Genomic DNA, 12,377 nt, shown 5'->3' with positions numbered 1-12,377 from the left:
GGACTACAGGTCTGTGACTATGTTGGGTTTTAAATACTGCTCCAGCGGCTTCCAAATAGTTCCCAGCAACATTCGCTTTTGGTCAGTGGCTTCCTGGGCACAAGTGTACTCTAAGGTAAATAGCTTAATCAATAATCGAAACCATATATCATGTTGTGGAGGTGAAGTGGATATCCAACAAGCTAATATGGCTTTCTTACTAGTCAGACTCACTCTACGCAGGAACTGCAGCTCGTACTTCCCCAACCCCTGTATGGGATTCCGTAGAATCCCAAACAACCAGAGAGTGGGGTCAACAGGGAGATCCAGAGAAAGCAAAGAGCTGCAGGTCCCTATCAGCTCCCTCCAAAAGAGGGAGATCTCACCGCAGTCCCAGAAACAATGGGTATATGTGCCCATCTCCGTTTTACACTTGATGCAAGTAGCGGATTCCGTTACATGAGCCAAAAAGGCCCTATCAGCTGCCATATAATACCGTCTCAAGAATTTAAATTGTATCTCTCGATACAGTACATTCTCGGTCCACTCAGGGACTCGTTCTAAACAGGATAGAAATTCCCGATTGGTAAGGGTAAACTTAGACCACTTCACCCATTGCTGCCAGGTACAGGAGACGGCGTCTATCTGGAGATTCGACTCCAACGCCCGGGTAAAGGCCGCAATAGTGGGCTTTTGAGGTTTATGAATGGAGATTACCTTATGGATCACCCAAAAATGAGGGGATTCAAGCGAAAGCAGTTTATGGGAATAGCAGAAATCTCGCAGCTGTCTGTAAGCGAAATGATCAGAGGGGGCCAGTTCAAAAAGGTTTTGTAATTCGTGAAAGGTATAAAACTGGACCCCCTCTGAAGGGAAACACTGATACAGCCAGGTGAGTCCCTTTTCTTTCCATCTATGGAATATGGACGATGTCATCGCAGGAGGGAACAAAGGATTGCCGCATATGGTAAGCAGCGGTGTGAGCGTGTAATGGCACTGTGCTTGGGAACATAAATACACCCATGCTTTCCTACTTGCCCAAATGAGCGGTTGCATAAGAAGCCCCACTGGCATCTGGGCTCGAGGGAGTTGGAGGAGTGGATTCAAGGACTTCTGATTCCACCAAGAACGCAGGAGTGCAACAGGGGTATAGTGAGACGTCCCACCCAAGATGTCCTTCACATAACGAAGGAGACAGGCTAAATTGTATCTACGGAGGTTAGGGCAGCCTAGTCCCCCTCTTTTATAAGGCCGTGTTAAAATCGTGAGGGATAATCGAGCTTTACGCCCATTCCAAATGAATTTCCGGAAAGCAGCATTTACCCCCTTACAGTCCTTCCCTGTTAGCCATATCGGGGTCATTTGAAGGAGATAAAGCCACCGGGGCAAAATCATCATTTTGATGAGTTGTATTCGACCCGTGATTGAAAGGGGTAACCCTTGCCATTTTTTCAACATAGAGGAAGTAGCCTCGAGCAGTGGCTCCACATTTAGTCTATGGAAATCACCTATATCAGGCGGAATCAGGATGCCCAAGTATTTCATATGCGTGGTCACCCATTTAAGGGGAAAACAACCACGCCACTGTGGTTTCACTCTTCCCCCTACGTCTAAGGCCTCCGATTTATCTTTATTGATACGAAGGCCAGCAAATTCGCCATACCTCTCCAAAAGACTCAGCAAAGGGGGTAAAGACTGTTGGGGTTCCGTAAGATAAATTAAAATATCGTCTGCAAACGCGGCTATTGAGAACTCCTGAGTTGCAGGCCCATAACCGGGAATAAGTGGTGAGCTTGCAATTTTCCTGAGTAGCGGATCAATAGCCAAAATGTATAAGAGTGGGGAAAGCGGGCACCCCTGACGCACCCCCCTCTGTATAAGAACCTCTTCTGATTTACAGCCATTGGCCGTTATGTGGGATTTAGGTTGAGCATATAGCATATGAAGATAAGTCAAAAAGTTTCCCTCAAAACCATAGCGCTGTAAGACCGAGAACAAATAAGGCCAAGACACGCGATCGAACGCTTTTTCCGAGTCCAGGCCAATCACTAGTGCTGGTGAACACTGGGATAGCGAAGATCTCATGGCGGTGAGCAATTTGAGAATATGGGTGCAAGCTGGTCTATTTTTAACAAATCCCACTTGCGGGGTCGATATTAATTGTGGCAACAACACATTTAATCGGTTGGCGAGCAGCTTAGAAAGGATCTTTAAATCGCAATTTAACAGCGAAATGGGTCGGTAAGACGCGGGATATAACGGATCCTTGCCTGGCTTGGGCAGAACGGTTATGTAAGCAGTGTTAAAAAACGGGGGAAAGGCCCCCTTAGTAACTGCATCATTGAAAAAATCTGTCAAGTGGTTAACTAGGTGGTGTTGTAAGAGCTTGTAAAAATCAAAAGAAAAACCATCTGGTCCTGGCGTCTTCCCCATCTTGCTAGAAGAGACAGCAGCTAGAACCTCTATGGGGAGAATGGGTCTATTGAGGAATGATAGTTGAGATTTAGTTAGATTTGGAAGCCTAAGGCCGTCAAAAAACGCTGCCTCTTCCTTCGCTCCCCCCTGTACATCATCAGTATAAAGTTGTTCATAGAACCGTCGGAAAACCTCACAAATCTCTTTTCGAGTAGAGACCGTGGCCCCCATCTCGTTGCGCATAGCTGGTATAAAAGTCTTTCCCCTGTGGGCCCGGACTAAATTGGCTAGGTGTTTCCCCGCTTTGTTGCCATAACGGAAAAAATTCCGTTCCCCTACTTGGAAAGCTCTCTGCGCCCTTTGGTGTAAAACACAATTTAGATCTCTTAAGATTGCAAAATACTTTCTTTGGGAAGTGGGGGAAGGATGAGAAATGAACTCCTGCTTGAGAATGCTCAATTGGGCTTCAAGGTCTAAAATAGTTTTGTTAAGGTTCCGGGTTCGGGCTGCCACAAAAGAAATGATTTCCCCCCGCAAAACGGCCTTCGCCGTTTCCCAGAACAATTGCAGATTCGAAAGGTGCTGACTATTATGATTGGCATACTCCTCCCATTTGTGATGCAGAAAAGTCTTAAAGGACAGATCAGAGCGCAGGAAACCTGGAAATCTCCACATCCGGTCCCCACTGTCTCCAAGATGGAAGCGTAGGTCCACCCAAATCAAAGCATGATCCGAGGCCCCCTGTGGTCCTATCGCTGCATCTAAAACTGTGTGGAGTCCACCTCTCGGGGTAAGGATGTAGTCAATGCGAGAGAGGGAAGCGTGCACCCTGGATATGTGCGTGTAGTCTTTCTCGCTGGGATGTAGCGTACGCCACACATCCAATAGAGAAAATTCAGAGCACAAGAAGGGAACCCCCTTCCCCCCTTTACTGGGGAGCACTGCTCCAGGCGGCGTTTTATCCACACTAGGATCCGCAGGAAGATTAAAATCCCCCGTCACTACCAGGTAACCCTTAGTGTGCTCTACCAGTTGCTCCAAGACATATATAAAAAAAGGGTGTGAGTATGCATTGGGGGCATAGAGACTGCAAATGGTTACTTCCTGCCCATTGAGAAGACCAGACACTAGCAAAAATCTGCCTTCTGTATCCCGGACAGTATTAGAAACGCTGAAAGAGGCAGCCCTATTTACCAGTATGGCCACCCCACCTTTTTTCCCCAGTGCTGGCGTATAGTGACATTCTCCCACCCAGTCTCTTTTAAGCTTGCCACTTTCTAGTGCAGAGAGATGGGTTTCCTGAATGCAAGCGATAGTCGGTTTATGAGACTTAAGTTGTTTAAGGATTTTGTAACGCTTAACCGGGGAACCCAGTCCGTTTACATTCCACGAAATTATTCGCATAGTGTCAGCCATCTGAAACATGGGACTCCCGTAAGATGCAGAATAACAAGTTTACTCCTGCAACCCGTACCTTGCGTCTCCCAACACACCAACGAAAAATGCAAGTGAGTTCCCCACCCCCACCATTCCCAAGGAGAATAGCCCAACAAAAAGAAACACCCGAACAGCATTTCTCACATACAGTCATGTTCCTCCCGACACTAACTCTGTGACCCTCGCCAATCTGAGCAAACATAGAACATTCAAACTGCCTAAGACTCACACCACCCATCCCATGGCCTTCCCCCCCCTTCCCTCCCCACCCCCCCCCCACTCTCCATCCCCCCCCCCCCCACTACCCCCATCTGGAACAAAAAACCAACAATAGAAAACTTAACACACCGGGCTTCAACCCCCTCCTGTGGAGAAGAAGCCAACCTTTTAAGTAACTCCCCGTAAAATAGGGAAGAGATCACGTCGCCATGCGTTCAGGTGCCCCTATCCCATCCCCCTCCCCCATAACATAGTGAAGTAATAAAAAGAAGAAAAAACAAGAGAAGAGGGCATTTAGAAACAGCATCATTAGATCAAAAGGGGATATAAAAGCCCATATAAGTCCCACGTAGAGGAAAGGCAATCGTGTCACCATCACGCTACCACATCAGAAAGAAAAGAAAAAGACAAAGCACGGCCGTGCTAGTCCTCAGTTGAAAATAAAGTACTTGGGACCTCTGTGGCCCTAATACTCAAACAAAAGAGTGTCTCGTGGGTTCTGTCACCACCCATCGTCTATCCAAGCTCACTAGAAAGCCCAAAGTAAAAGAAGAAGGAGCGTTCCCCGCTCAGACTGTGTCCGTTCGCTACCGGGGTCCCAGAACTCCGCGGAAAGTCAGAGCCCCGCTGAGGGAGCCAAAGAGAAAAAGTACCGTGTCCAAAAGGTGCCAGCTGTCCAACCTTAAAACCCCCATCAGGTTCAGTGAGGAAAGGCCGCCCCTGTCATAGCAAAAAGATTCGCCGCCACATGGCCAAGATGGCCGCCGGACACTGCCGATCAGTTTTGTAATTTCGCCTTCACGAACTTCTGGGCTTCCTCCGGTGTCTCAAAAAAAGAAATCTGATTGTCGTGCCAGACCTTCAGGCGTGCTGGAAATTGTAGAGTAAACCTGATCTGCCTTTCGAACAATGCCGAACATATCGAGGAGAAGCTCCGCCTCAACCCTGAGACCCTCGCGGAGTAGTCTTGAAAGAGCCGCACCTTCTTGCCATCGTACGCCAAATCAGTAACTTTCCGGTAAGCCTGTATAATAACTTGCTTGTGTGCAAAATTTAGGACTTTTAAAATAACCATCCGTGGCCGATTGTCTCCCTCTTTGCGTTGGCCCAATCTGTGTGCACGCTCGACCCGAAATGAGTTAGTAAGCTCCGGCAAATGTAAGGCGTCCGGGAGCCAGCTCTCTAAGAAGGATCCAAGATTGCTTTCCACCAGAGATTCGGGCAGGCCCATAACCCGAATGTTGGATCTGCGGGCCCAGTTCTCCAGATCCTCAAGCTTAGAGGCTTGTGAGTCTACCAATTTTTCCAGGGCCGCAATTTTGCCCGTGAGTGCCAACGCATCATCTTCTACTAGGCTTACCCTGCCCTCCAGCCGGTCGAACCGCGGGTTGATTTCATCGAGCGCCGTTTTCACATCTGCAATCTGCGTGGAGATAGCCCCGAGCTTGGAATCCAAGGCGTCCATAAGAATGGCCTTAAAATTTGCTGTCAGGTCCGGATCCAAACTTTTTTGCCCTGCGGGAGCTGGTACCGCCACCATTTTGGGATCCCCGGTGCTTGTCTTGTCTTTGTCTCATCTCGCGGATCTGATCGGCATAACCGTGGGCGATCGATTCATATAGGTGGTAATAGACATGTAAGATATTACTAATGACTATCCCGTTCGTGGGGAGGGATTTCCGTGCCGAATTTAAAGCAGATTAATCACGCAACAGATCGGGGCACCCGGAGCTCTCCTGCACACGTCCTACTCCGCTCACCGCATCACGTGATCTCCGGCCAACTCTTGTTAAGGTTCATCTAAGTGCAATAGTGTTGTGTGCAATAATAAAATAGATTACAGTGGAGCACAACACAAATGGTAATAAAGAGCATATTGAATAGAGAGCCAAGTTATGTACAAATCGGTAGCAAATTACTTCCCTGAGAAAATCAGCTCCAGGAGGCGATCACTGCAGGCAGAGTCTCTAGGCAGTGGAAGAGTTAACTGCAGACAGGATCTCTAGGCAATTGAAGTAATTGCATGAGTAATTGCAGCTGGGAAGTGCTTCACTGACCAGCTGTGCCTTCGGTTTCCATGGCCAGTCTGCACTTCATCTCCTACCTTTACACAAGCTGGGCTGTGCCACTCTGCTCTTTGCATTCTGTCCGTCTCACATTACAATTCCTTTGTGCCTCTTATTGGTTGTGACATGCAATGAAATGTCTTCTTTTCCAGTCTGGCATTTGCCCCTCTATCTGTCTTCTATCGCCCATCTTTAACCCCTCCAGTGCAATTATTCACAGTTTAGAAGTATGAAAACATGTTTTCACTCTCCTGCCACCTTTTGTTTACAGTATTACAATGTTTGTTTGCTTTTTTAACATAGCAGCCTTTCCCTGCCCTGCCTGTTTCAGGGCAGCAGGCTATCAGTTCTAATTAATTACTGTAAACAAAGGAAAAAGCTTACTGCAGCTTAAAACCTACATTGCTTTGTGTGTTAAGCATTTTAAAGACTGCAGCAGCACTGGTATGTTTACACAGCCTCTCACAGCAGGAAGATTTAACACGTTTACAGACTTTGCATTGATCCTTTTGTTCTCTGTCTCTGCTCAAGCATTTTTTTTTTTTACATGCCCATCCGTGTATCAAGCAATTTAACCCTTTGCAGCATATCTGCTTTCTCTATAAATTCTAAGCACTACACAGATTGGCACATACCACCATGGTGTAGATGGTATGCCCATCACCGTAAAGCCTATAGTTGTCCGTTTCATGTGGGACCTGCTTCAGCTGAATCCTCCCCTAAGGCCTCTTGCTGTGTTTTGGGACATCAGCGTGGTGTTAGCTCAGCTTATGAAAGCTTCTTTTGAGCCATTGCGTTCCTGTGACTGAAGTACCTAACCTGGCAAGGTCATATTTTTGGTTCCGGTAACTTCAGCGCACAGGGTCAGTGAACTGCAGACCTTAGTGACTTATCCAACTTGCACTAAGCTTCTTCATGACAGGGTGGTCTTATGTATTCATTCTAAGTTCCTGCCCAAGGTAGTGTTGGATTTCCATCTTAACCTGACCGTTGTCCTGCCAAAATTCTTTCCCAGGCCTCTTTCTCACAAGGCAATGAGCCCTCATAGTTTAGACTGCAAAAGAGCCTTAGCTTTCTAGCTAGAGTGGACATGGACTTGTTTCTTTTGCAAGGAATAAGTTTGATATTGTTGTTGCCAAACATACACTTTCTAATTGACTAGTAAACTACAAGAGTGCTTCTGCTTCTGTTATGCCCAGGTGGGATTGCATCTTGGGGGTCATATCAAGGCTCACTATGTTCGAGCCATGGCAGTGTTAGTGACCTACTTGCAAGCAGCTCCCATGGAGGAGATCTTCAGAGCTGTGACATGGAGTTCTCTCCACACATTCACTTCTCATTGTTTGGATAGGAATGGCTGATGTTGACACCAAGTTTGGCCAATCTGTTCTTTAGAACTTGCTTGAGGTCTAGAACCCAACTCTGTTCCTGTCTAGGGCCCATTGGTTTTTTTTTTTTGTTTTTGTGTTTTTTAGGCTGCTCCCCCCCCCCCCCCCCCTGTTGCCACCAAAACTGGTGGTGGTTATGCCCATTGTCACTTCTTTTGCTGTTTTCTTGGTCCCCTTTTATGTTGGGGAGGTCAGCCTGTAGCTATGGATTCACCCATGTGTGAGGACGGCCATTGTGCTTGTCCTCTGAGAAAGCACAGTAGCTTACCTCTAACAAGTATTCTCAGAGGACAGCAGGATTTCAGTCCTCACAAAACCCGCCCGCCACCCCATGGAATTGGGTTTCTACTACATGGGTTTTCTCCTTTATTATTTTTTTCTTTTGACTTCTGTTATATAAGACTGAGGGGTCTCCGCATGGACGTGTGATATATATATGCATGTGGGAGCATGCTCAATGAGGTGTATTCAAAGTTCTAGAAACAGTGAATTTGGTTTTCCATGTCGGGCTGCATCCAATGATGTCACCCATGTGTGAGTCCTGCTGTCCTCGGAGAACACCTGTTACAGGTAAGCAACTCTGCTATCCTTAGCTGTGGGGAAGAAAAGGGTAAAGCCTGGGATAAGCACAGGGGATCCTTAGCTGTGGGGAGTGAGGGGTAAAATCTGGGATAAGCACAGAGGATCCTTAGCTGTGGGGGAGTGAGAGGTAAAGCCTGGGATAAGCACAGAGGATCCTTAGCTGTGAGGGGTAAAGCCTGGGATAAGCACAGAGAATCCTTAGCTGTTGGGGGAGTGAGGGATAAAGCCTGGGATAAGCACAGAGGATCCTTAGCTGTGGGGGAGTGAGGAGTAAAGCCTGGAATAAGCACAGGGGATCCTTAGCTGTGGGGGGAGTGAGGGATAAAGCCTGGGATAAGCACAGAGGATCCTTAGCTGTGGGGGAGTGAGGGGTAAAGCCTGGGATAAGCACAGGGGATCCTTAGCTGTGGGGGAGTGAGGGGTAAAGCCTGGGATAAGCACAGAGGATCCTTAGCTGTGGGGGAATGAGGGGTAAAGCTGGAGTTGAAGTAGAGTCTACAGTAATATATCAGGAGAGGAAAAGAAGCAGAGACTGAATGGGATTAGTGATCTTTATTTGCTGTTGCAGTCTGTGTATTTGTTTGTATTTAAATGGGAATAAATTCTATTCATGTGCTCAGAATATAAATTATTTACAAAATTGCTCTAAGGTATTGCCCCCTTGATAGAGAAGTAATTTGTATCAGCATTTGGATGAGGTTACTGAGGTGGTCAGGTTTTAGAAGGATGATTTAATTTAAAGTAGGACTGGGGCAGTAGAAAAGCTTGTGTTTTTTGTAATTAAAATGTGTATATATTTTCTCTGGGATACTGTTTTCTCACCCTTTGGCTTGTAACCTGTTTTTGAGTTATAGTTAAAAATAGGTGGATATTAGGCCCTTGATAGATTTTCATTCCTTTACAATTTTCCCTCACATCTTTGAGGATGATGTGTTTGAGTAAGCATTTCCTGTGTGGCTTTAGGTTCATTTTATCAGTGCCTGTCACTACCTCCGTTGTATGTGACTGAGCCCTCCTCGTGGACAGATTAGACTGAAATTGAGTAGGAGAGTATCATACCGAATTTCCAGCATTCCTGCAAATTTCAGTCAGATTTGTCCAGGTGTGCTAAGCAAACACACCACTTTTGTGTTACCCTAAAAGCATACACTTCTCCAGCGAGTTTAGTTTTGTTTTGAAGTTTATTTAACATTTTCCAGGTTTCATTGACTTTTTAATGATTGATGTTGACTTGTCTGCCGTCATTAGTTGTGGTTTGCTTTCACTGACAGTTCAACTTACAAATAAGGTCTTCTCATCACTTCTTCCCTTTCATCCAATTCTCTTTTCTCCCTTAGTCAACGGTGATGGTCCTACGGAACATGGTGGACCCAAAGGACATTGATGATGACCTAGAGGGCGAGGTGACGGAAGAGTGTGGCAAGTTTGGGGCAGTGAACCGGGTCATCATCTACCAAGAGAAGCAGGGCGAGGAGGAGGATGCCGAGATCATTGTCAAAATCTTTGTGGAGTTTTCTATGGTATCTGAGACCCACAAAGCTATCCAGGCCTTGAATGGGCGTTGGTTTGCTGGCAGGAAGGTTGTGGCAGAAGTGTATGACCAGGAAAGGTTTGACAACAGTGACCTTTCCGCATGAACTCTACAGACATTTTTATCCATCCCCATTCCCTCCCCTTATTTGTTTCTTTTCTTTTCTTTCTTTGGCATTGTAGAACTGTGAGTAAATTTTTCCTGGATGTTCCATTGTAGCCTGGCTCTCATTGTGTTCTATGTGGAAAATACTAGCACAACTGGTGTGCAGCAGAGCATGTGAGAAGAAGGAGGAGGGCTCATCAGCAACCGCAATGAGATCTTTATTTATACGTCTGCTGATTCTCGCATGGCCTTGTCTCTCCTCTGCTCTCAAAGAGAGCCGCTATTGGTGCAGAGAAGTGTCCTGAGAGGCCAAAGCCATGGCATTGATCCCAACTTTTAACCATCCCGTTCAAACCAGCAGCCATGGTCAGAGGAATCTCCATGTGATTAAGGCAGTTATGCAGTCTACAGACATAGCTGAGTTAGTCCTTCCTTCCACAGAAACCTTCCTTTGGATTTCTTTCCTTTGATTGATTTTATTTCAGTTTTTTAACCTTTCTGTGTTTCATTTTCTGGTCATCTGACTGTGGTCTGGCCCCCTACACTTTTCTTAGTAATATCTCCAGATATGTCTTCATCCATTATTATTTATTCAATTTGATTGACCGCCATTCGATACAGTATTATCAAAGCGGTTTACAATCAAATACAATAAATTATATAAACAACTTAAAACACAACTAAAATACATTACAAAGAACTAAAATACATGCTCTTTATCCAACAGAAGATCCTGTTCTGTAATGCAGAAGGGATCATTGCGGCTGGAAATTGGAAAAATCTGAGATGTGCATCAATGGACATTTTAAAACAGGCTCTCCAATTATTTTTTAAATATTTTTTGTAAGTATTCAGCAAAACATAAAATGGGCTGGACCACTAGGTCACCGTGTGCCTCACTGAGATCTGAGCAGTTATATGGCACTCCTGCCTGAAAGTTGCTGAAGATGCCATGTGACAACGAAATAGTGCCTTGCAGACTTCTGGGTCCACTTGGCCCCTCATGATGAAGAAATGACCTGAAAAAGGATCAGTATTTTAAGCTGCAGGCTATCAGAATGGTGAGGAAGACATAACATTAGGAATGTAGTTGGGAAGCTTGGTGAGTTGTAGTAAATAAATGGATCTGCGAGTTCATATCCTGGCATGCACCAATATATACTAGTGTTCATTCTGCTGAACCTGCACTCCCTCCCTATGTTCTTTGCACTAAATTTAAAACAAAAGAAGTTGGAGGGGTCCCTGGTCGGGTTCCAAGGTCTAAGAGGGTGAGCAGGGAGTGCCCAGATCCAGAGTCTGTAGGGTGTGAGAACACCTGCCACATGTTCTACTATCTCTGGCAGAGAGAAGTGCGACCAAGCTGGCGCTCCAAGGAAGTCTGGAGGCACTCTAACACGATCCCAAGTTTTGTTAGTTCATTGCTTGCCCTTCTTGTAACTTTATTCTTTGCACCAGTGAGAGTGAGTTGTGGAAGAGAGCTGGCCCTTCTGGCACCATTTTCTGTAGACGTTTTCTGTAGAAGTTACTAAAGGAAATAGCTCCATAATTCCTTGGGAGAAATGAGCCAACCAATGGGACGAGCACAGCAAGTTCCAGGAAATTATTCAAGTTAGCGATTAAATGGGGTCAAGATGAAGCACTCCTGGGCCAAGAGAGAAAGGAGATTTACTTGGAAGAGAAAGTTGAACTGAAACGGTTTTGCTATAGTTCAGATTGACATTCCACTTTTCAGCTCAAGTCTGGACCCAGCTTCTACTCTCTCTATTTCCTTCCCCTATCCCCTGCTGGATTTATGACATGTTAATGACCATCGCTGAACTTCTAGACTCAGATGGCTCCCAAATTCAGAGGCTGTTGGATACGCTCGGTTGCTTCTGCTGGCTGCAGCCCTAGGGGAGTGCATAAGACGACTTGTGATGAGAGAACTGCACCAGCAGCCAAGAACTTATATAGAGGAGGGAAGCACCAACTGCTGGAGATGGGCAAATACAAAACAAACACCTCACCAAAAAGCTCAGAAACTATCAGGGAGCAGTCAGCATCCCCAGGCAGGACACTCCTAAAGTTATCGCCAGAAGATGACCCAAGCTGAAGACGAGTATCCAAGGAGATTGAGTGCTGTTCATTGCTACCAAGTAGAGAGCTGAAACTTAAAAAAAAAAAAAAAAAAAAGTAAACAATCTTTTGACATGAGTGTGTAGCCTGCTATTCTGTGAACATACCCAGATCAGTCCAGACTCCTGGGTTTAGCCTCCCTGCCAGCAGATGGAGACAGAGAAAGTTTCACTGACACTGTACCTAACCCAGGGTGCCACCTGCAGTCCCCCAGTATTTGTCTCCAGTAGATCTTAGATGATGTTAAAACCTGCAATCTGGAGTATATAAAAAAAAAAAGAAGAAGAAAAGAGAGATCTCCAGCTCCTCCCAGGGGATTGTTAGGTCCTGGGGAGGTTATCTCCCCTGGTTTGAGGCAGACAAGCCTCAAACCAGGGGCAGGTTGCTCCGAGATTCTGTGGGGGTATATATCTGGTGGTCCAGATCTCTCATCCCCCACGAGGCAGCATGAGTTCTGCTGGCAACTCTGCATTTTGGGTCCCGTCTGAGCAGGGAAGTATTGAATTTCTGTTCTGGGGCTGGTTACAGCAGTGGAAGCAG

General features: G+C 46.1%; 1 protein-coding gene across 3 annotated transcripts in view; it reads left to right on the top strand.

Moving 5' to 3' along the window:
* Nucleotides 1-11,925, top strand: part of PUF60 (poly(U) binding splicing factor 60) — a 382,808-nt gene extending 370,883 nt beyond the window's left edge. For all 3 annotated transcript variants that reach the window (XM_029592260.1, XM_029592261.1, XM_029592262.1), the window contains one exon: nucleotides 9,424-11,925. In XM_029592260.1, coding sequence (XP_029448120.1) covers nucleotides 9,424-9,723 — 300 coding nt within the window. In that variant the 3' untranslated portion in view covers nucleotides 9,724-11,925. The remainder of the gene's footprint in view (nucleotides 1-9,423) is intronic.
* The last annotated feature ends 452 nt before the right edge of the window (nucleotides 11,926-12,377 follow it).

The sequence above is a fragment of the Rhinatrema bivittatum genome, chromosome 2 (genome assembly GCF_901001135.1).
Source record: "Rhinatrema bivittatum chromosome 2, aRhiBiv1.1, whole genome shotgun sequence".
NCBI classification, from domain to species: Eukaryota; Metazoa; Chordata; class Amphibia; order Gymnophiona; family Rhinatrematidae; genus Rhinatrema; species Rhinatrema bivittatum.
The sequence above is the reverse complement of the archived record's forward strand: the minus strand, read 5'-3'. Positions and strand labels throughout refer to the sequence as shown.